Source organism: Nothobranchius furzeri, chromosome 4 (genome assembly GCF_043380555.1).
Source record: "Nothobranchius furzeri strain GRZ-AD chromosome 4, NfurGRZ-RIMD1, whole genome shotgun sequence".
Classification (NCBI taxonomy): Eukaryota; Metazoa; Chordata; class Actinopteri; order Cyprinodontiformes; family Nothobranchiidae; genus Nothobranchius; species Nothobranchius furzeri.
The window spans coordinates 12630408-12655456 of record NC_091744.1 but is presented as its reverse complement, the minus strand read 5'-3'; the positions used below and the strand labels follow the sequence as shown (position 1 = coordinate 12655456).

At 43.0% G+C, this 25049-nt stretch overlaps 1 protein-coding gene across 6 annotated transcripts; it reads left to right on the top strand.

The window, feature by feature from the left end:
* Positions 1-5052: 5052 nt before the first annotated feature.
* LOC129162493 (uncharacterized) lies at positions 5053-24578 on the top strand. 6 transcript variants are annotated; one of them, XM_070550101.1, is made up of 9 exons: positions 9901-9918; positions 9991-10043; positions 10211-10363; positions 17913-17964; positions 18300-18373; positions 18544-18755; positions 18827-18974; positions 20909-21018; positions 24141-24578. In XM_070550101.1, the coding sequence occupies exons 5-9, from the start codon at positions 18334-18336 to the stop codon at positions 24444-24446; spliced, it is 816 nt and encodes a 271-aa protein (XP_070406202.1). In that variant the 5' UTR covers positions 9901-9918; positions 9991-10043; positions 10211-10363; positions 17913-17964; positions 18300-18333; the 3' UTR covers positions 24447-24578. The 6 variants fall into 6 exon arrangements, with proteins under 6 accessions (XP_070406203.1, XP_070406204.1, XP_070406201.1 ...); XM_070550102.1 differs by lacking the exons at positions 9901-9918; positions 9991-10043; positions 10211-10363 and adding an exon at positions 5053-5534; XM_070550103.1 differs by lacking the exons at positions 9901-9918; positions 9991-10043; positions 10211-10363 and adding an exon at positions 5053-5534 and having other exon boundaries at positions 17913-17969.
* Positions 24579-25049: the final 471 nt, after the last annotated feature.

Below are 25049 nucleotides of genomic sequence, written 5' to 3'. Positions count from 1 at the left end.
ATCTGGCACCAGGACGTCTTCATCCCTTGGCTGAGTTTAGTGTTTTATTATTTAAGAAGTGTGTTTTTAGAGCTGGTAGAACTGGAGATGCTGATGTGGACGGTTTCACCTGGGCTTCTGTGTCTGGTTGCTAAATCTTCTATTTTATTTGGGTTCTGAGAGGATTTCCTTTTCATCTGATGGAGCAGGCAGTCTGGTTTAGCATCATACACACACACACACACACACACACACACACACACACACACACACACACATGCATATATATTAGTACATGATATTCTAACGTTCACTAAAAGATGTAAGCCTGGAACACAAGAGGCCATTGGAGCAACCAAGATCCCACCTGAGATGGATGGTGAGATGTGGTAGAAGATAAACAAGAGACCAAGGAGGGCAGGAAGATGGAGGCAAAACTACAACTACAGTGATGCTCCTGATAATCTGGTAGAGCAGATAGAGCAGGTCTTAGTGAGAAATGGGACGTCTACTTGGTGACATGAGCATAAGCTGGGGTGATCTTTGATCCGTATGAAAGACAAGGACGATAACATCATCTTCATCAGGTCCTTTCTGTTTCACTAACTGTTCTGTCACAAGAAACTGTTCTAAATAATCTGTAGAAAAGTTTGATTCCAGGTTTAGGAGGAGCTCTCCGTGTCTGTTTGTGTCCTCACGTCCTGCTGGACTTAGCTTCTCTGGGCTTTGTGGTCCTGCAGGAACCAGGAAGGAGCTGAACAGCAGAGCTCTGACACAGACGGAGCAAACAAAGGTTTTAGTGTTTAAATGTGCACGCGTTTAAAAATAGCTCTTTACAAAAGTTAAACAATAAATACTAAAATATTAAAGGCTAATAAAATATAGTCTAAACATGTAAATGATTAAAGCAATAACGACTCAGATTATTTACATTCAACATAACTTTAAGATTCACCGCAGAACAAAAATACGATGCTTTTGACCGCGACTAAAGAACGGATAAACATCGTAAAAGAACGAGAAGTTAACTAAAAGCATAAAAGTCAAAGGAGGCTCTAAATCTGTAAAACGTTTATAAAATACTAAAATGAATTTAATTAGAAAAAATTTTTTAGTCTGACGGTTTCTTTTTTCCTGCTTCAAGACAGAATTTATGTTCCAACATTAAATGCTTTGTTGATGCAGGTTTTGCTTTACCGTCTCCGGTCGCCCAAAGCAAAAGGCTCTGGTAACGGAACTCTCAGTAATGAGACGGGGTTCGATTCCCTGCAGGGCCCTGCTGCTTATGCCGACTGAGACTAACGCTGTTTCACTACACTTTACCATCTACATAAAGATAAACTAGGTTCAGTTATTCATTTTAAGGAATTTTGTCATAAATCATCATAAAAATCTAAATTCCTCTAAATGGTGAAGAGCTGTTTGTCATACGTCACTAAAAAGATGTCTTACAGGGCAGCTCATGCCGCTAGTACGTCGTGATTAGCTGTATTTTAATCAACTTCAAATTCAATAATTACAGAAAATTGTGTTTACAGTTGCAGCAAAACGTCTGAACCCTATGTCGGAGTCCTACACACATTTTAAAGCCATGATATGAAATTTTTATATTTAAAATTTTCTTGAACCAGTGTGTGCTAAAATGGCCGTTAACAGCAGTGGTATGAAGTTCCCAGCCTGGAGGGCCGGTATCAAGCACGTTTTAGTTTTAACTCCGTTTCGACACACCTGATTTCAACCAGCAGGCGATTAACTCCTTAGCATTCCAGCGTCCCGCCCGAGGGACAAAACCCCATTGCGCTGGAAATTTACGGGGTTAAGCTTCTGCAGAGCCTGAACTGCTGCACAGGTGATTAAACCACTGAATCAAGCATATATGAGCAGAGAAACCACTAAAACCTGCTGGATACCGGCCCTCCAGGACCGGAATCAAATACTCCTGTTTTAGAGGGTTAATGAACAGCCACCCAGCACACATCGCACCCCTTTGGCCAGAATGTTCTACTTTCAACTCCAGACTGGCAGTTGGCTCTGTTGGGACTTAAACAAATATTGAGCTGACATACCTGGAGCTGCAGTCTGCTTCCAGCACATCTCCTGCATGTTTTAAATCATGAACGCAGCTGATTTATAATATGTTTATTGCCAGACTTAAAGTCCATTTTAAAAGAAACATACAGATAAAAGAAAAAGATACAAGAAAAACACAAGAAAAGAAAGGATACCAATTAACATTGATACCAATAAAAGCCTATATAAAATCACAGGATATAACTGCAGTGGAGGTAAGGGACAACAAAACTAACTAGTTGAGATAAATCCACCCAAACATTTTAACCAGTGCATTCTCAGCCTAGACATATAACGAGAGCAGCTCACAGTGGGATTTGAGAGTGCGACTATAATACTATTGGAAGACTCTTGCAGCCGTCTCATAAACTTGAACATTAAATTTCTTAGAAGTGCCTTAAATGTGCACACGCTCACAGAAACACACGTTTGACTAGCACTGCCTCCCCTGGGAATTTTGAGGAGGATTCTCGTTGCATCATTGTATGCCACTTGTAACCTGTGCAAGCTAGACTTTTTATAGAATGACCACAGATGTGCAGTATAGAGTGGTGTGCAGTATGCTTTAAATAATGCCACTTTAACAGGTGTGGAACAACAGCTGAATGTGCGTGCAATGGTGTTTGCTTGCACATATAGCTTGCAGCACTGCCTGTAGATATCATCATCGTCGCTCATATTGGCTGTGATAAAGTGTCCAAGATATTTTATCTGTTCACAGACTGCAAGACTGTTGCTGGACAACTTAAACACAGGAAAATTAAGCCTTTTATCCTGGGTGGTTCTGTAGGTTAGAACAACACTTTTGCTCGAGTTATATTTTAAATCATATTCCATTCCATACCCAGTAGTAACATCTAGGAGCTGCTGCTGCTGATTTGTTCAATTTAGTGATGAATCACTTAGGGCTGCAGCTATCGAATATTTTTGTAATCGAGTACTCTATCGAATCTTTTTTTCGATTAATCGAGTACTCTAATAAATTACCCTTTTGTGTTTGTAAACCTTTATATCATATATTGATGAGCCAAGATGGCGTCGAGTATGGCTGCCTCGTCGCGAGCTCCACCAAGTTCCAACATTACACACTCCATACTGTACATTAATGCCACTGTTTTGCACATACCAACCTCTGTACATTTTATATCTCTTATCTTATTGTTTACTTTATTCATTTGTATACTTAGATTAGCCATTTTTATATTTTACTTGTTTTTACATTACTGTATTTTTGCACAACTCTGTTGCTGTGAAGCTCGCACACAAGAATTTCACTCGCATGTACTGTACCAGTGTACCTGCACATGTGACGTGACAATAAAAGTGATGATATCAAATAGCATGTTATAATTATGAAAGACCTCTTAAAATGAGCAAGCAATTGCCAGTTATTCTTCAAGTTTTATTCAAAATTAGTTTGCAAAACTTCAGCACTTCAACTTTACTTCACAGTAAACAAATGCCTGTGCAAAAAATAAGTAAACAACCTGAGCCGATTTTCCCCTCGTGTGAGAATCTGCTAGCCTGCAAGTCAGACAAAAACTAGGAGGATAACGCTGCAAGCGGCTGCGGCCCAAACAGAACCAGAACCGCTCACGGCGCAAACAGCTCGCCGGCTGTTTCCCTATTAACACACGTCCGTTTTAATTTACACACTTTTTTTCTCACACTAACAAGGATTGCCAAAAGCATGTTTGCTGTGGTTTTGTCAAATTATACTTATCACAAAACATTTATTTACTTTCTTTCGTTTTCCTCCGCCACTCATAAATACCCGTGTCCTCCTGCAGAAACCCCGAGGGACAACAGACATCGATAACACAATAAAAAGTCCGACGTGTTGTGTAAAAACTGCTATTTTTAGCACATTTTAAGTCCGACGTGTTGCTACCAGATGTAAGGTGTGAGCTGAAACTGAGTGCTACAAACGAAAAAGTCGCAGAGTCCGCAGAATATATAGAAAAACAGGCTAAAAAGCATTATCTTGTAGAGGCTCCGAGTCCGCTTGCAGAAGTGACATTTACAGGTGCTGCAGCATGGAGGATGTGGTGTTGTGCTAGGCTAAATCCATTTTACTGTATTTATACTGGACTACGTTTTCCACCTTACGACGTGAAAAATGGTTCCATATCTTTGACATTTTCTGTCTTTTTCGCCCTCCACCGGGGTCTACGTTGTCCGACATGGCTTAAGAGAAAGTTAAGTTATATTCGCTACTCGCGTGTGCATTCAGTCCAGTGGGCATGTGCGTCACTTATTTCGGTCCGGGTGAAACGTGACCCCGGGCGATTGCAAAGCCATGAATTAATTAAATATGAATTAAACGAATCCTCGAGGCAGAGAATTTGACTCGAGGATTTTTTGTACTCGAATTATTCGAGGTACTCGAGGAATCGTTTCAGCTCTAGAATCACTCATGTAGACACTGAGGGTGGTTTCCCAGGAGCACTACTCAGCCTAAAACAGCTCTGTACAGCGTGGTTTGAGTCAGCCCATCTGAAAGCAGTTTTGTTCCCACGCCAGCTCCATGAAGCCCCTAGCCAATCAGCGGCCAGAATCACGATACCGGCCCAACTCAGCCTTGCCAGGTACCTCAATTGAGCAGGGACTAAAAATAGGGGAGAAAATACCAAAGCGTGCCCTTGGAAACCGTGGTCGGGCTGAACTGCATCGGTCCGAGTTGCCCTGAGTAGTGTTCCTGGAAAAGCACCTTAAGGCTGCAGAACCAGGCATATCAGCTCTACTAACTCCAACAGACCTGACCGGCAATCTGAAGTTGCAAGTGTGGTATTCTGGCCACAGAGCGGTGAGGGTCTGAGTGACATTTCATTCACCATGTAAAGGGTCATTTTGGCACATACTGGCTCAAGAAAATGAGTTCAAAATACGAAAAAATTGTAAAGTATCACTTTAAGTTATCTTGGTGTCATGGTCTGGGGTGAGTCCTCCTCTCTCTGCTAAACCTTCTCTGAGCTTCTCCTGCAGGTGGGCGTGTCAAGGAGTGGACCAGCTGCAGCCCATCTGCTCATCAGTTGGCCAGGGACATATAAGCTGCTGGGAGACATCTTTATTCGCTGGATGATTAACTCAACTTCGGTATCTATGACTCCCGAGCCTGATTACTGAGTAATCCGAATAGATATCGTCCAAGTCGTACTTCTAGCCAGATTGCTGGTTCCTGTGTGTTTTTCCAAGCTTGCCTGATTTTTGTAAGCTGCCTCTTCTCCAGATTTCCACCACCACCTTTCACACCGTCCTGCAACCTACCGGACCAGTCCCGCTGTCTCCCAGCTGCTCCCTGGCTGTCCGCTCCATACTGACCTTACCTTACCGGATCCTGCTCCCTATTCTGTGCTCAGCTCCTCCAGTCCTCCAGCAACCTGGAAACCCAGTCTCCTGTGATCCAGCGTGTGTCTCTGTCTCCCACTCCTCACGGACTACCCCCCCAGAACAACTCTTCTCTGGTTTCCCCTGGATCACAAACTGTAAGTCTCGACCTGTACCTCATTTGTCCGGATCCTCAACATCCACTAACTCTTCCCCCGTCTCTAGATAACCCCCCGGAGCCCCAGCTGGATTTTCCTGTTGCGCTTTTAGTTCACGTTTTATAAACTTTCTTTTTTATACCATACTCAGACTCTGTGAATGATTCTGCATGTGGTGGGTCAGACACCTTCCCCCCTAACATGACACTTGGTTGGACAAGTTTTTGTTTATATTTATACATTGTTTTCATTTTGTTCTCAATTCTCTCAACTACTTAGCTTTAGTAGGAGGATGTTTTATCTCAACAAGCTTTATTCTGTAAGTGAATAAATATATGGGTGCATATAGGACACACCCAAAGTCTTTTCTGGATTTGAATCATTTGGATGTGATACACTGATTTAACTATAACGCTGTTGGCAGACAAAGCAGAAATGTGATCAGTAATTCTCAGTTTTTACTGCGATAAAAGCTGAGCCAATCAGGGGATGGGTGGGCGTGTCTAGCAGCAACTTTAACGAGCCCCCAATGAAACGACTCATTCGGAAAGGTACTGAAAATGTCAAAGAGCTGGTGAGATTGCATTTTCCTGTTTTGTATAGACCACAAAATTTTTCTAACTTTAAATATATATTCGTAACACGTCCCCTTTAACATGTGCTTTTGTAGCAGGAAGTCCTTTACAGTTCTCCAATCAGCCCCAAGACAAAATGCACATTGCCGTACATGAAGCATTAAAAAGGCAAAGCGAGGTTTAATTTATACATTTATTCTAATCACAACTGTACAGGAATGTATCGTCACAGCAGAAACGCAACCTAAACCTGACCGTGGAACAACAGCCGTCACAACACATCCAGAACTCCAACAGAAATGTACAGGCTCAGATCATTTCAACTCAACATTTAGATTCCTCTTGATTATCATCATAGTTATTATTATTCACATAGAACTATCTGTCTTTCAAATATCTTTGTTTTAAAGAGCATAAAACAAAGACGGTGGCTGATCCACCGTCTTGGCTTATATGAAGGGAAAACACTGAAAACTGGGGGCGTCGGGAGGAGTGAAGCCAACTTATTACAGCTTATCAGATTTTTCTGTTATTTTATGTATTTATATTAGCTCATACAAGGCTTTGCAGTAGTTACAGAAGGTTGCAGACATTTGGGGGTTAACTTTTAGGGTTAAATCACTCGGACATCACTGACACAAAGGGGTGTTGACAAAGAAATCATGAAGCTGTTAAACAACAGGAATAGATAAATACGAAGGCACGGAGATTTGCAGAATAAACACCAAATTTAGAAATAATGGTGATAAAAGAGGAAGACGAGAAGGAGGTTAAGTTGATTAAAGGCAATTTTACTAACCAAACACTAGAGGGCGCTTTAGGAGCGCCTGTTTTAATGTTGATTGGATGGGCTATATAAAGCCTTGAAATGTGAAGAAATATATTTTTGAAATCACTGTTGTGCCCAGTAGCGGTTTTAGGCACGGGCAGACAGGACAGTTGCCCGGGGCGGCATTTTTTCATGACACAAAAGGGGCGCACAAGCGCTGAGTAAAAAATAAAAAAAGAAATCTGCGCCGCACCGAGGTGTTCTATTATCTGTCATATCACAGTGTCTGGATTGGAAACGGCAAGTTGGCGCCCCCTGCAGCTGCAGGCGCTCCTGCTGACTGAGAATGTTCACGTGTACCGTGCGTGTATGAAGAAGAGGAAGGGGAGGGGTGCGGCGGGGGAATTCACCTCTGGGTCTTTCCCAAATGAAATGAGCAGGTAGAGGCTGAATCAACTGTAACATGGCTATAGTCAATCACATCTTGATGTTCTTCTATTTAACGCACATTTCATTCATAATATCATAAACACAGGCCTATCATTCTTTCAGGTTTTTCTGAATTGTGTGAAATGACCAAATAAAAAAGGAAAAACAATGATTTTGTGGTCACATAAAGTGATAAAGATAAAGGTATGTACGCTCTCATGATGCATGTTTTCAATTTTTTAAACCAGTTAACTGGGGTTTTAACAGTTAAATTCGGTCAACTATTTGCTAACAGAGCTAATAGGGCTGAAATATTGAAACGAATATTCAAATGGTTTGAAAAAATTCCTTGAATCGTTTTTTACTGATTCAAACTAGGATTTGTTAAATGCTTGCTGTGGCCTGTGGCCTGCCTGAACAACAACAAACACATGTTGATCATGTTCACATAATAATAAATAAAACAACTCTACAAGCAAACAAAGCTACTTCTGTCTCTGCTTCTCCGTCTCCTATCTCTTCCTCTCTGTGTCAGATTTTTAGTTACTCCTCTGCCTCCTTTAGCGATAATGGTACGTGTAATAAATGTAGCATTTTTGTAGCTTTGGAGGCGAGGGTGTCGGAATTGGAGTCCCGGCTCTGCGCTGTTGAAAAGCCCGTAAACAGCCGTAGCTACTTAGCTAGCGCGGGGCTAACTAGCTCAGAACCATCCCGTAGCTACCCTCCAGCAGAACCCAAGCAGCCGGGACCTCAGGCCGGCTGGGTGACGGTACGCAGGAAGCATAGAACTCAGCCTGTGGGCCACCACCAACCCGTCCACGTTTCTAAAAGATTTTCCCCGCTCAGTGACGCACCCACTGACAAGCCGACTCTGATCATTGGCAGCTCCATAGTCAGAAACGTGGCATTAGAGACTCCAGCAACCATAGTTAAATGTTTACCTGGGGCCAGAGCGGGCGACATTAAATCTTATCTGAAACTGCTGACTAAGGATATGCGTAAATACAGTAAGATTGTTATCCACGCTGGCGGTAACGACACCCGGTTACGCCAATCGGAGGTCAGTAAAATTAATGTTGCTTCGGTGTGCAAGTTTGCCAAAACAATGTCGGACTTCGTAATTTTCTCTGGCCCCCTGCCTGATCGGACCAGTGACGTCATGTTTAGCCGCACGCTGTCCTTCAACCGCTGGCTGTCTAGGTGGTGTCCTGAAAACAACGTGGGCTACATTGATAATTGGAAAACTTTTTGGGGAAAACCTGGTCTGATGCGGGGAGACGGCATCCATCCCTCTTTCGATGGAGCAGCTCTTCTTTCTAGGAACATGGCCAGTTTTATTAGTCCTCCATGACTACCCAGGGTCCAGACCAGGAAGCAGAGTCGTAATTTAACCCACCCCTCTGCAGCTTCTGTACTGTTACCCACCCACTACCCCATAGAGACAGTGTCCTGCCCATGGCCAAAATCACACAGATTGAATATCAGGCTTAATAAAGCAAATCATGGAAATCTCATAAATATTAGAACAAATTCAACCGAGCAGAAAACTAGAAAAATTAAATGTGGGTTGTTGAACATTAGATCCATTTTTTCTAAGACTTTGTTAGTTAATGACTTGATTTGTGATAATCAGATCTCTTTGCTCTCTCTCACAGAATCCTGGCTGCAGCAAGAGGACTATGTTAGCTTAAACGAGTTGACTCCTTCAAATTATTTAAATCATCATATTGCTCGAAGTACAGGGCGAGGAGGAGGGGTAGCAACCAGTTTTCATTCGGACTTATTAATCAGTCCCTTACCAATTAATAGCTACAGTTCGTTCGAACATCTTATTCTTAGTTTTCCTAATCCAGATTGCAAAACTGTAAAACCACTCTTGTTTGTAGTTTTATATCGTCCACCAGGCCCTTACTCTGAGTTTTTGGATCAGATCTCTGATTTTTTATCTGATTTGGTGCTACATACTGATAAGGTCATTGTAGTGGGGTGTAACAGACGCTGTCTATTTTGGTGGCCACAAGGTGGCCTCATCGCTACATCTTGCTCTCCTGGCTCTAACGGAGCCAGGTGCAGCTCATTTCAATCAGTGCGCTCCCTGTTAAAAGGCAGCTCCTTCTGACATTCGAGGAGGGAAGCTTAGAAGAGGCCTGGTGTTAGAGCGAGTGTTCCTCTTTTTCCTTCCTAGAAAACCTGACGTTAAAGTCTCGTTTGATACCTATGTGGTTAGATTATCCTTCCTCGAAATATCAAGCTTGGTTGTGTTTCACTAGCATACTCGTAAAAGAGTTCAGCTCACCCTTTTGGTGGAGTTTTTGGTGTTCCTCCAAATTCCTTCCTTTTACCCGGTTTAGTCCCGGCGCTTTGTGTTTAGTTGTTTATTGTTATTTACCCACGTGTTGGATGACCTCTTTGTTTATTAATCTTAGTGTTGTTTGCCCAGTGTAACCGGGTCACCTTAGTTCCCGGAAGTAATTCTGGTTGTACGTGTCATGCCGCTGACACAGGAGAGGCCAGGTGTGTAGTTAGAGGGCTGCTATAATTAGGGCAGCTGGGGTCTAGCCGCAAAAGTCGAAAGCCTCGCTTTGGGTGCAGACGTGGGTGTAGCTAAGTGGTGAGTGATCTGGCTTTGCTTTAGTTTAAAGGTTTTTTCCTTAATCGGTTTCTCTTTATGAAATGTGAGCAGGACTGAGGGGTGAACAACCGGGAATTTACATTGGCAAGCGGTCGGCCGATGAGGTACTGGTTTACAACATTCATAGCATTTTTTGTGCTTCGTTAGAATAGGACTAACAATGCGTGTTTTGTTCACAGATCTTAGCCTGCTACTGTTTTTCCAGTTCTTTTTATTAAACCTTTTCCAGCTCTTTTATTAAACCCTTTTTCCGGTTCTATTTTATCAATAGTCGTCTTCTCTAGAGGGGAAAGGAAGGAACACTTTTATGAGACTGGTGGTTAACATTGAGGACAGTGCTGTCTCTGGGAGGGTGTCACGACGTGCTGCGGAGTGGAGCGGAGATAAGGCGAGGATCCAGACCGGGGAGGAAGCAGGCAGACAGGTAGAAAAAAACTTCACAGGTTTATTAGGACGCACGCTGACAATGAAACAATGACTCCACACAGGACACAAAACAGACAGGGTTTAAATACAGGAGGACCGGGAGCTAAGGTGATTGGGAAACAAGAGGCAGGTGGGGGTAATTAACGAGACAGAGCTGAACTAAACAGGGAGACAGGACAGGGTGTGACAGTACCCCCCCCCCCCCCCCCCCCCAAAGGGCGGATCCCAGACACCCACAGGAACAAGGAGCAGGGCGGGAGGAGGGGGACCCGGAGGGAGGGCCCAGAGGAACCGAGGGACCGATGGAGAGGCGGCAGGGAACAGCAGAGTCCGGGGGCCTGCGGCAAATGAGGAGGCGACGGGCGCTTGGAGGCCGGCGCCTGCGGCAGAAGAGGAGGCGACGGGCCCATGGAGGCCGGTGCCTGCGGCAGATGAGGAGGCGACGGGCCCCTGGAGGCCGGCGCCTGCGGCAGAAGAGGAGGCGACGGGCCCTTGGAGGCTGGCGCCTGCGGCAGAAGAGGAGGCGATGGGCCCTTGGAGGCCGGCGCCAGCGGCAGAGGAGGAGACGAGGACGGACCCTTGAGGGTCTGCGTCCACGATAGAGGAGCTCTGCAGGCTGGGCCGGTGACAAAGTCTCTGCAGGCTGGGCCGGTGACAAAGTCTCTGCAGGCTGGGCCGGAGCGGCCCTCAAAACCACCATCGGAACCGGAAACCGTGGAGACGCCCGGCTGGACGGAGTGTCGACCTCTTGAGTGCAGAGAGCATCCCCAGATGAGGCGACTTCAGACGAGGCGACATCGTCAGACAAGGCGACTTCAGACGAGGCGACGTCGTCAGACGAGCCGACTTCAGACGAGGCAACGTCATCAGACGAGCCGACTTCAGAGACGGCGACGTCATCAGACGAGCCGACTTCAGAGGCGACGACGTCATCAGACGAGCCGACTTCAGAAGAGGAGGCGATGTCATCAGAGGAGGAGGCCACGTCATCAGACGGGCCGAATTCGGAGGAGGAGGCCACATCAGACGAGCCGACTTCAGAGGCGACGTCATCAGACGAGCCGACTTCAGAGGCGACGTCATCAGACGAGCCGACTTCAGAGGAGGAGGCAACGTCATCAGACGAGCCGACTTCAGAGGAGGAGGCGACGTCATCAGAGGAGCCGACTTCAGAGGAGGAGGCGACGTCATCAGAGGAGGAGGCCACGTCATCAGACGAGCCGACTTCAGAGGAGGAGGCGACGTCATCAGAGGAGGAGGCCACGTCATCAGAGGAGGAGGCCACGTCATCAGACAGGCCGACTTCGGAGGACACGCCTTCGGACACGTCGACTTCAGAGGAGGCGCCTTCGGACACGTCGACTTCAGAACAGGCGCCTTCGGACACGTCGACTTCAGAACAGGAACGGGTGTCGACTTCAGAACAGGAACGGGCGTCGACTTCCCTTGACTTCTTGTCCGAGGGCGTCGGCTTCGGGTCCGGGGGCGTCGACTTCTGGTCCTTCGGTTTTCGGACGGTCGACCTCTGGACCGGAACCGGAACCGTCTACTTCGGGCCCGGAGGAGTCAGCTTCTGGTCCCTCGACTTCTGAACCGCCGAGTTTTGGTCCGGATCCGGTACCGTCTGCTTTTGGGTCGGTAGCAGGGCCGCTGCTAGGAGAGCTTGGAGCGATGAGGAGAGGCGGGAGGTCAGCTTGTCCAACTCTAGCTCCCTGACGCTGAGCGCCCAATGGAGCTGGGCCAGCTCAGTCCGCTGACCAGCGAGATCTGCTGGGTGAATCCCGCGCTCGCTCCTCTGGCCCAGAGACGAGGAGGATAGAGCATCCAGGTGAGACTCCTGGCGGCTGAGGAGCTCGCGGAACCGGTCGAGCTCCGCCTGTTGTTCTATCAGCCGGGCTGCGATTGCTGCTCCTTCCTCTGCAACCGACGGAGGCTCCGGTTCGGCAGGAGACGGGACTGGTGGTCTGGCCGGGGGCGTGTCCGAACTGCCACGCCGGGCACGGCCAGCGGCGGGCTCGAAGCTCCGTCCAGAAGCGCAGGGCTGCGGTGGCTTCCGGCGTCTCTCCCCACGCCGTGGACCGACTCCGGGGGTACAGATCGCCAGCCTCGTGCCCCCATAGCTGGAGCGATCTGGCAGCGGCTCCCAGTCCAAACATGCCTCCGGTTCCGGGAGGACAGGGAGGAACGCCGCGGCCGAAGGTCGGCGATGCCGGCGGCGGCAGCGAGGCGGAGCTGGGCCTGGAGACGGAGAAGCCGGCTGGTGGGTCGGGGTAAGCCACTGGAGCAGATTCTCCCAAGGCAGGATCTCCCGGCTGGATCCATCAACGGGTTCGGGTGGAGTCATTCTGTCACGACGTACTGCGGAGTGGAGCGGAGATAAGGCGAGGATCCAGACCGGGGAGGAAGCAGGCAGGCAGACAGGTAGAATTAACTTCACAGGTTTATTAGGACGCACGCTGACAATGAAACAATGACTCCACACAGGACACAAAACAGACAGGTATGGCGTCAGAGGCGTGCCACAACACGTGCACGCGGATTGGGTCCACATCGCGCGTGTGAACGGGACTCGTGAGTGAAAATATACATAGCGAGAGGTCATTTGTGCACTGAGAGGGAGCAAACTGTGTCTGTGAGCGCACAAGGATGTGCACAAGTGACAAACCTGAGTGCGCGCGTTGCCAACGAGCACACGGCAGAGGAAAACGTGCGCGCGCGGCAGCCTCTCTGCGCGCTCGGCAGCCTCTCTGCGTGCTCGGTTTCTGACTCTGCTCGCTCGGCTGTAAGGGGTTTTGGCACTCTGGAGGCGTGGCCTGTGGCAGATCTTCTCTGTCCTCTGATTGGTTAGTTTACCCCGCACTTTACCCTCTACCTATCTATATAAAGAAATCTGATATTCAGTAGTTGTTGTCATAGCTCAGCTGGTAGAGCTGGTGACTCTCCCCCCAGAGGATCCAGGTTCGAGTATGGGCAAGGCAAATAGAGTAGATGTTGTGTAATTTTTTCCTAATTCCTGTGATATTATTTTACAGTTGTGACCGTTCAACTGTCATTAAACGTCCGAATGTTTGCTGGGCAGTGTTTTAAAAAGTGCACATAAGCTAGATGATTTTAACCATATAAAATTAATATTTTTTGTGATACTGGAAAAATACATACTGAAATAAAACTACTGATTGAAAACTTTATGACTGTGGTTGTATAATATATGACTCACTAATACACTGCAAAGGCCCTTAGAGTGGGGCTTCCAGAGAGAAAGAGAGAGAATTTGTATTCTGTCAAAGTAGTAATATTACTTCAGCCACTCTTGAGAGGAGACTCCAGGTAAAAATAGACTTGTGGGTGTAGGTATGTTCAAGTTTAAAAAGTTCTTGCTTCATTAATGTATTGTTTATTTTTTTCAGCATTTAATTGACAAATTATCCTTTCAAATAATTAATTGATGAGTTACATAATTGTCCATTTAGAATTGTTGAATGGACTGAGTCAAGTTTGGTGCACTTTATATATTTCAAAACATGTTTTTTTATTTATTTTAATGATTCATATAAATAATTTAAATGTTAATTTAATGAAATATTTCTATTTTTTCATTACCTCACCCTTGTTTTGACAAAAACGGGACCTTGCTGGATAATATCATGGAGAAACTATTTGTTCACAGTACTTGGCTCAGTGAGGATCTGTATACCAAAGGAGGAGATACTCAGAAATCTGTCTGCAGATTGTTACAACCATGGACGTCACTAGGATTGAGAAATAGGGGGGGCTTAGCCCCAGGAGCTTGACCTTGAACATTTTTTTCACACCCTGCAAAAACTTTGTCAATTAATTCATTATCTGAAGAACATTTAACAAAACCTATTATTTCATCACTTTCTTTTCCTTTCCTACCTTTGTGCATTTTCTCTCTTCTTTTTATAAATAATAACGCTTAATCAGTTCATTGGTCGGGTCTATGTTGAAGAAAGATTTTATATAAGTCCATTAAAAATTAGATATGTTATATTTCCAAATAAAGCTATTCATTTCAGTTTACTGCACTTAACATGGGGAAATGTTGCAGTCATTTGTTTAATTACAACTTGCTTAGTTATAAATGTTACTGAAATTTGACAAAGAACAAATGAATAATTGTCAAACTTGTATTCTGCCAAATGAGTGTGCAGTTGACAGTTTTAACATATGAATAACACTGATATGATATGGAATAAAGGAGTATGTAATTAACAATTACAAGACAAAATAACAATATATATATAAATTAGGGCTGGGACTTGATTAAAATTTTTAATCTAATTAATTAGAGGCTTTGTAATTTATTAATCTAAATTAATCGCATTGTAATCGTTCAGGAAAATGTGCTCTCAAAGCAAAACTTAATTAAAATTATGAGACAGAGAATTAAACATTAGACATAGTTACAGTTGTGGTCAGAAGTTTACATACACTTGTAAAAAATATAATATAATGGCTCTACTGAGTGTCCCGTTATTTCTAAAACTCTGATTTTTCTCTGATAGAGTGATTGGAACAGATACTTCTTTGTCACAAAAAACATTCATGAAGTTTGGTTCTTTAATGTCTTTATTATGGGTTAACATAGTCACTCATAATCACTCACAAGAAGTTAAGAGGCCATGCTATGAAGCTCAGTTCACTGACACGTTTCTAAGTCACCAAAATTGCTAGTTCATGTTGCTGTATGTATATTTGTGACCCAGCAAATGTGATCACTTTTCTCTGTTAACCCATAATAAAGCACAAAGAACCAAACTTCATGAATGTTTTTTGTGACAAAGAAGTATCTGTTCCAATCACTCTATCAGAGAAAAATCAGAGTTTTAGAAATAACGGGACACTCAGTAGAGCCATTATATTATATTTTTTACTAGTGTATGTAAACTTCTGACCACAACTGTATTACTGTAAAACTAAAGATTTTAATAAAAAAATGCATTTTAATTAATCAAATGTCACTGTGTGATTTGAAACAAGACCCAAATCAACTAAAATTTATTATTACAAATAGAAAATGCCTGCAAAGGGTTCCTGAGCCTTTAAATAGTCTGTCTAGTTGAATGACTGAAATAAATTTGACTTTGCACCAGATTCTAATTTTTCCAGTTTCACTTGTTTGTATAATTGGGAGTTTTTATTAGCATTTCTGCTCATAATGTAGTAAAAACACACATATAAATAATAATCCTTCAAAATGACAGTAGAACAGGCACAAATATGATCTAGGACTTAAATGTACTAACTTTTAACACCAGAGCAGGCATGGCATATTCTGAGAATGGTCAGGAACACTAACTGGTTCCAGTTGGATGACTGGAGGATGATGGGAAGATAAAAGATCATGGCGAGGAAATAATGATCTGACGAACAGGTGAGCGGACCTTCCTTACATGGGAAGTCCTGCTGTCTCAGGGATGCTGCAGACCCGCAGATTCACGCCTGCAGCAGCGAATCTGGTGTGATCTCCAGCCTGATCACAACTTCCTCGTTCCTCGCTGCCCCTGATGCACGTAAGCATCCGCCCCTTAGCTGATGACAGCTTCAACACACCTGCTGCTTAATGATAGTAATGCATGTGATGTTTAGACAGAGACTCGTCTCAGAAACGTATGACTCCCCGACAGAATTGTTTAGAAAATCATCAGAAAAGTTTCAGAGTGTTTCTGTTTTAACTTAAACTTCTGTTTTCAACTTTAAGACACGTTGTTTGTGATTGTTTACAGAGCAGTGAAAACACGGAGCGTTCTCCCAGCGGCAGCCAGGTGCCTCTCGTTTGTCTGACTACTTTCATAAACTACTGTTAGGGCACAGAATTATTCTGTCTGGTGCTTTCAGCGCTGCACAGATGTTACGTAAATGTTAAAAATATAGCTTACCGCAACTTTTGTAAAGTTTCTTGTGCCACCGGACAGCTGCAGCAGTAACGATTTCTGAAAAATGTCCGTGACACGGACTCCGTTGTTGTCTGGAAGTTTTTTTTTTCAAGTTAAGAAAAGAGGCGGACGGGTTTCCTAAATCCTGCATCAGTCCAAGCAAGGCAACTTCTTTCCGTTTTTATTCCGTTAGTAGCCATTAGCACTGTGCATTGTTGTGTGCGTCAGTGATATTCAGTCTACGAGGAAGTCGTGCAGTGACAAAGGTTCCGCCGTGCTCGAAATGCAAGCTGCGATTAAATGCGTGGATTTTTTTTAACGTGTCGTTTTTTTATAATTAATCATAATTAACGCGTTAAAGTCCCAGCCCTAAAAAAACTCAAAATGATAGGGGGGGCTTGTGATTATTTTAGGGGGGCTGAAGCCCCCCTAAAACGGACCTAACGACGTCAGCGGTTACAACCCAGACTGGAAGTGGTGGGCTGTAATAAGAAAGGAGACCAAACAGAGGAGTGGGGGGTTCAACAACTGATTTATTTAACCAAAGTAAGGATTTACTAAAGCAAGTTAGTGAACAGAAAATGGCCATCTCAAGGTTTTACTCGGATGTCCCTCAGCAGGGTGCAGCACTGTTGAAGGTCATCTGAATGAAAGCTTGATATGCAGCTTCTTTATGAAAGTGTGTAAATATACAGTGTGGTTGCCGTACATATGTTGAGGTTCTCAGACATCAGGCGTCTTTGCCCAGGCCTTCACTAGTGGGCTATTTTAAAAGTTGGTAAGGAGAAAAACCACAGCATATAGCTGATTGTTTACAAATGCAAGGAGGGGAATAACAATCAAAAAGCTTGTGTTCTTGGACCAGATGAATGGAGTGCTCCACATGCACTCTCAGACATGTTATGGCTTCTGTTTCTATAACTTCACATGCAGACATTTGAGTTTTGCCAGAAAGGAAAGGACTAACCTGGGAATCTGGTGTGTTGAAAATGCTACAACTAGAGATGGTCATCATGGTAGACAGGGGTTTCTTCATTGATGACATTGTGCCCTGCAAAGTGTACAGGCCAGCTTTCCTTTCTGGCAAACCTCAAATGTCTGCATGTGAAGTTATAGAAACAGAGCCATAACATGTCTGAGAGTGCATGTGGAGCGCTCCATTCATCTAGAACAGCTGAAAAAGAGATATTATGGGTGGTGTGTGTCAGCCTTCAGAAAGATGCTGATCAACTAGCTGAACAGGCAGAAAATAAACCGAGCACGCTCATGGCTCAAATGATAACAAAATAATACTCTAAGGAAGAGATACAGGGACAAATGCAGTGAACTGACAGATGTTGAGTCAGAGCTGGAATCAAAAACTAGTGAGCTAAGGCACATGCATTAATCCTGTTGTGTGTGAAAAAAATGCTGTAGCATGTTCAATAACATGTAACTTTCCATGCAACTATGTATTTGCTATGTTCCAGGCATACATTTTTTTGTTGTTTATCTCAGGGTACATTATAATACATTGAATTCTCAGAGGATTTTTTATGTACATATATATCCGTGGATTCTCATGTGTGTTTCTTTATGGCATTAAAATGGTTAAAAATGGCATTAAAATGGCATTAAAAAGCATTAAATTTGTTTTGCTGATTTCTGCAGAAACCCTGGATAAAGAAAGTCACTCATCCTGCCGGAAAGATTACACACGAGTGTAAGGTGTATGGAGCTTTCAGTGAACTATTTTGAGTTGGTGAAAAAAAAATCATGAATGAAAGAATTTGGAAAATCAACAGTTCATAATTGTTTTTAAGAATAAAAACAACAGGTTTTTTTCAGTCATTCTTGTGAAATTGATATTACTAATATTATTTGAAACACATGATCAAAATACAGTTCAACCCCAATAAAAAACATAAGAGATGTTTGATGCTTTTGGTGCTAAACTTTGGATCCATGACAGGTGGTCACTAGACTTTTAAAACCAGTCTAGAGCAGTTTCCGTTTTTATCTGCATGGCACAGCATGATGGTTGTTTCTGTCCTCCAGGTAAAGGCACAGTTGAAAGGAACACAAGGAAATCATGGATGGATTGGATGATTTTACAGTATCGATTCTAAATGGTATGTCAACCTTGTGTTTCAAAATATATTCATCTGTGTAAACTGCTGAGTAACTGGATTGTTTATGCTCACAGTTGTTTAATTTAACTATGTTCTGTAATCCTTATTCACATAGATTCTGAGATTGGAGATTCTCCTATGTTTTTTAAATGTTTGTTATGTTTTTTTAGCTGACAAGGATAGTCGAGTAACGCAGGCCAGGCATTACAAGACTCTGCAGGCAATGTATAAGAAGCCAAAGCCCAACCAAGACGCTGTCCGGCAAATCCTTGACCTTGAGTTTCAATCAAGACGAGCCTTCATTGACAGTGATGTTCTGAAAGAAGAGGAAAGAGCCGGAAAGATTCTCGAGGCATACCCATGTTTCAAGGAGCTTCACAATGTAAGTGGCTTATTTTTTATTGTTTCTTCCCCATAAAGCAAGCATATATTTTTTTGTTTCTTTCACTATAGGTGATGGACGAGCTGAGGCGCATCCTGGATAAAGGCAACTGCACATTCCTGACAGAATTAAAGAAGCGATGGGATGACTTCTGCTCCACGGTTCAGTTTTACGGTGTTTGGAAGAAGGTGTTGAAGCCACCCATGAACCTGGATGAAGGTTAGTCATTGTGCTGTCATCCACACACCATGTAACTGTTGCTACAGATATAAGTATGATTATCGTTATGTATATTGTTAACACTGATGAAACTGGAATAATTGTACCATATTGGTTAGAATGTCAGATGACCCCTCTTTAATAAAGTATATAGTTAAATATTTCTTAAGCTGAGGAGACCAAACTTTCTCAGAGAAAAAGATGATAGCTGGGGTGCACTGTCACATCCACTCCTGCCGGAACCAACCGGACTCCACCTCCCATCAGGCCAGGAGTCGAACCTACTGCTCCCGTCAGAAGCCAAATTTCCCGCTCCTCTCGGAAGCACACACCTGGAGCAGCTGGCTTTTTCCTGCCTCCCGCTCCAACTCCAGCCGTGGGGTAATTCACCGTCTGTGACAGCATGACTGAGCCCTGTCACGGATGGTGACTTACCCCACGGCTGGAGTCGATGGAGCGGGAGGCAGGAAGAAGCTGGCTGCTCCAGGTGTGTGTGGAGTGTGCTCCAGAGAGGAGCAGGAGGTTCGGCTCCGGATCGGAGCAAGGAGTTTAGAGTCTGTTAAGGTAAAAGAGGCTCTAGTCTTGAGCTTGAAGAACCCTCGATGACTGACGGCATCTGGAAGAATGCTTCCGGCTTTTATGAGTGGCGTAGGGAACGTTGGCGAGTGCCGGAGGCACGAGGCCTGATAGGAGGTGGAGTCCGGTTGGTTCTGCTGGGAGTGGATCCGGCAAGAGTGGATGTGACAGTGCACTGTGTGTCCTTGAACATTGATAAGTTCGAGGGGCAACAAGGACAAGAAGCTTGACCTTTCTGTACATTACATCAACTACATTTAAAATTAAACACAACAAACCATAAAAATAGTCTACAGTGTTTAAATTTATTTATAATTTTATTTATATTGCTCTTTGTGACTGCTAGGATTCTGGGGCCTCATTCACCAAAACTTTGTAGAAATATTCCTAAATTTGTTCCTATGAAAGAAATTTAGATTGTTCGTACAAACAGTCAAAATCCTGATTTATGAAACATGCGGTGGCCTCTCGTACGCACGTTCCTCTATACTCGTCTGATTAAAAATCACACATGCATACCCAGGTGCTCATGTCTGTTCAGTCATTTATATACAGAAACACCCTCAATTAACCATATTTGGTCACGCTACGTCCTCAGCACATTAAGGGATTCCTGTGTTCTACCCAGAAAAAAGAAAACTTGCGAGATCGAGACACTGGCTGCCAAAGTGCAAAAGAACCAAGCTAGTTGCAGAGGTTATGAACACAGTCGGGACAGAGGAGAGGTTCCTGTCGGGAATAAATTAAAAATAGAATTGAATAGCTCGTAGAGTAACGAGTTGTTATTTACATTTAAGAAGTCGATCTGCCTGGTGTTTGTTTTATTTGGAAATGTCTGAGAGTGCAGCCTCTTCTGAGCTGTCATTCAGTCTGGTTACCTTGAAGCGTGTGATTGGGGAGCAGAGGAGGTTCTGGAGGGTTCTAGTTGTAAAATAGAATATGGACTGGATTCGGATTTGTGCGGTTCATCTGTCGCTCCACAATGGATCCCAAATCACAGCATAGCTCCAGATGGATCTCCTGCCAGTGCATTCAAGGACACGAGAGCATGCTCAAATCCTTAATAATAACATAGAAACAATCTTTTATTTAATTCAGGCAGTAAGCAAGTGCCGACTGGCTTGAGATCCAGTCAGCTGCGGAGTCGATGCTCTTGTGATTGACTCTTGAATGTCTAGACCTATAATATAAGATGAACAATTTTTGTCAAATGAGTGTACAAAATAATGCTTTCTGGTATTTAGAAAAATACAGGACTGTTAATGGTGGCACGGGATTATTTGTGAACTCAAGATGAAGCTGTCAATCAGATTTAGGCAGAGTAATGTTGAACTAAAAGTTGATTTACTGTGTTCCAGTGAAACACAACATAGCCCTGTTCAGGGCACTCCCCATGCTCTTCCCATCACCAGCTGTACCCCCCAAGAAGCTGGGACATGCCAGTGAGGCATTAATTCATGTCCTTCAGGTTAGTTTTCTCATATCTGTTGAATGTCTGCAAGTGGTTTTATTTTGTACATGCAGGGTTTTTCCTGACTCAAATTGAGGCAGAGGTGGTACCATCCTGACCATGCCCCACCACATACTCTGTGCATTCAACTGCCTCAATTTTTTAAAAGCCAAATATGTTATCGTTAAGTGTTTGAATCTAAGCTTCTGTGGATTAATTGAATATTTCATTTGACAACGTTTCAAGTGAAACAAAACTGGTTTGCTGCTAAAAAATATGAAATAAAACATCAAAATGATCAGGCTGAAATAACAGACTCTTATTATGAAAGGCTCAATAATATGCATTAGATTAGTGTTTATTTCCTTTTTACCATCTGATATTTATAGTTAAAATATTTTTATATATTTGACCCACATTTCAGTAACGTTTTAGGTTTGTATTAATAACACTCATCTTAGTCTAAATGACACATAAATATATGCAGTAAAATATAATGTATTTCATTAACATGCATTTGTATTGGAAATGGTAACAACATTTAATTTCTGCTGCTAACAATGCAATGATGGCATGTCTATTATGTACGGGTTGGCAATAATACAGTTTAAATTATGTTCACTACCAGTAGCGGTTTTAGGCACGGGCAGACAGGGCAGTTGCCCGGGGCGGCATTTTTTCATGACACAAAAGGGGCGCACAAGCGCTGAGTAAAAAAATAAAAAAGAAAGAAATCTGCGCCGCACCGAGGTTTTCTACTCATCTGTCATATCACAGTGTCTGGCTGGGAAACAGCAAGTTGGCGCCCCCTGCTGCTGCAGGCGCTCCTGCTGACTGAGAACGTTCACGTGCACCGTGTGTGTGTATGAAGAAGAGGAAGGGGAGGGGTGCGGCGGGGGAATTCACCTCTGGGTGGGTCCAAATCAAATGAGTGGGTAGGGGCTGAATCAACTGTGTTAACATGGCTAAAGTCAATCACATCTTGATGTTCTTCCAGTTAACGCACATTTCAGTCATAATATCATAAACACAGGCCTATCATTCTTTCAGGTTTTTCTGAATTGTCTGAAATGACCAAATAAAAAAAGGAAAAACAAAACGATTTTGTGGTCACCCCCCCATCAAGGTCTAATTGTTTAGTCCTGACTAAAGGAAACTTATTGAGTCAGGAGCCAAACAGAAGAGATGAACATAAAAAGGCTAAAACCACCAGGTGCCCCATTCAGGAATAATAAAGAAAAAAGAGGAGAAAGATAAAGGTATGTACGCTCTCATGATGCATGTTTTACATTTTTAACCAGTTAACTGGGATTTTAACGGTTAAATTCGGTCAACTAATTGCTAACAGAGCTAATAGGGCTGAAATATTGAAACGAATATTCAAATGGTTCAAAAAAATTCCTTCAATAATTTTTTACTGATTCAAACTAGGATTTGTTAAATGCTCGCTGCAGCCTGTGGCCTGCCTGAACAACAACAAACACATGTTGATCATGTTTACATAATAATAAATAAAACAACTCTACAAGCAGAAGAAAACTCCCCAGTCACCACTAACTCTCCTGTTTATTTATTGCAGATGGCTGCACTGATTATTTTTTACATGATTTGTTCTGTAAAAGTTGGCATTTTTGGTAGTCTACAGGTTTATGTCAGTTTAAATTACAATTTCAGAGGCAATTCTAAAATATTATGGATCATGATAAAGATCTATTGGAGATCTATCCTAGTCACTGTGGCTCAAGCTGAGGAGCTTTTCAAAACTTGATCAAGTCATACCTGAGGTCACCTATGTTTCAGGGGCGGCTCACTAACCTGGCTCTGATTAGTATCAATCACTCAGTAGGGGAGCAGATTTCATGTGATGACATTATTGATGACGTTGCATCAAGGTTAGGTTTTAATTTTAGTTTGTGTTTTCTGTTCTAAGTGCAATGCTGTAGTGATTATCTTTAGTTTGTTATGTGTGAAATATTTTTGCTATTTAGAATATTTATTATATATTATGTTCATATATTCTTAATTTTTAGTTATTGTTTTTTTTTTACATTCTGACAGCTTCATAGCAAGTCACCCCCTACCAGATTCTTACTCAACTCCCACTTCCTGTTTGAAAAATGCAACAAATGCTGTATAGCAGACCGAGAGGGTGGAGCCACTAACAAATACACACACTCACGACATTGTAACATCATAATGTACCATCTAACATCATAGTGTGCCTCTTAGCCAATAGCGACGGCAGATTTAAATTCAAATGCAGTGCTGAGTTTTTACCTGACGACGGTGCAACACTGACAGTTTTAGGCAGAACATTTAAGATGCACTAAAGTGCCGAATTATTGACTACACATGTCTGCAGCACGATCAGACACTCATTTATATAGTTTATCAGGAAAAAAATGTTGATTTGGAGTGACTTGCTCTTTAATGTAAATATGTGCAACTTAGAAAAATGAGTGTTCAATAGTAGTTCTAACAAAACATGCCTGTTTGTAGAAAACATGCGTGTGTGCGTGCAGGTGGGGGGGGGGGGGGGGGCGCTCAAAGGGGGCCTCGCCCAGGGAGTAATTCCATGTAGAACCGCCACTGTTCACTACAACGGCTTGCTGTACTTCCTGCTCCTGTGTGTGGAGCAGACTTGTAGCAGTAATGTGACTCGTATCTGCAGCGGTTCTGATCCGTAGTGCTGCAGGATGCAGAATAAACAGGATGGTGGGGACTTTTCATCTCTCTCTCTCTCTCTCTCTCTCTCTCTCTCTCTCTCTCTCTCTCTCTCTCTCTCTCTCTCTCTCTCTCTCTCTCTCTCTCGAGGACTTTTCATCTTTCTCTCTCTCTCTCTCTCTCTCTCTCTCTCTCTCGAGGATTTTTCATCTCTCTCTCTCTCTCTCTCTCTTGGGGACTTTTCATCTTTCTCTCTCTCTCTCTCTCTCTTGGGGACTTTTCATCTTTCTCTCTCTCTCTCTCTCTCTCATAATGTAATGTAATTAAAATTAGTATTAGACAGAGTCTCTAAGTAATTAAAATTAAATGGTCAGTCATGTGGGGACAGCAATTGTGTCTCAAGTAGTTGGACTGCACCAGTAACATTTCAGATTCTCTGTTCTACCATGAAGAAATAATTTGTCCTTTTTCTTTAGCCAACAGAAGATCCAGCCATGTACCTCCAGAAGAGATCCCTCTTGGGCCCGGTTTTGCTGTTTGATGGGTCATCCTGTCTTGTGGCACTGGAAACCACTCCCATCACCACATTTGCAAAAGAAGACCTCGGTCAAGGTTTGCTGTATCTAATGGCATACTGCTACACCCTGCATCTCACTTATCCAAAGTGTGTGGCAACCCTTCTGTCTGTCATTCAGACTGAAGTTTTAAAGGACAATATCCATGAGCAAGACACCACAGGCTCATACAAAAAAGCCATGGCAGAGTGGAAAAGTTTTTGTTAGAAGTAGCACTGTCCAAGCTAGACTGTCATGTTTGTTCAGAAAAGTTCTTACCCAACATTTAGAGGTTGTGATGTAGACATTTACAACTACATTCTTAATTTTTTTTTTGTTAGATTCTTCCTGACACTGTATACGTTACCAAAAAAAAATCTGTGTCTAAAATGTTCATCTTAAAACAAAGTTTTAGTATATGAAATGTTGAGGTTCTTCATGTGTTAGAGGAATACAAAACAATACGCTTAAAATTAAGATTTGTTAAGAAAGTCGTTGATCTGTGCGATGTTTGGAAAAATTTTTGACATTTGAAAAGAAATTTCAAATAAAGGTTGTTTATTACACCCTGTGCCTAATTTCTTTTATTATAAATTCTTTGTCTTGATTTAAAACAAAACCTATTAATGATTCTTGATTGCAGAAGATTAATCTTGTACAGTTGCTTGTTCCAAGATTGTTCATCTCAACATGAGAGGGATAAAAAACTGAAAAAAGCACCAACAGGCTAGTTTTGAGTTAATTTTATTTAATTTTGCACTTGAAATTAGTGTTTCACTACTTGTATTAAGAAATCTGTCACTTGTCTAAAGTGTAGATATTTTTTCTTAT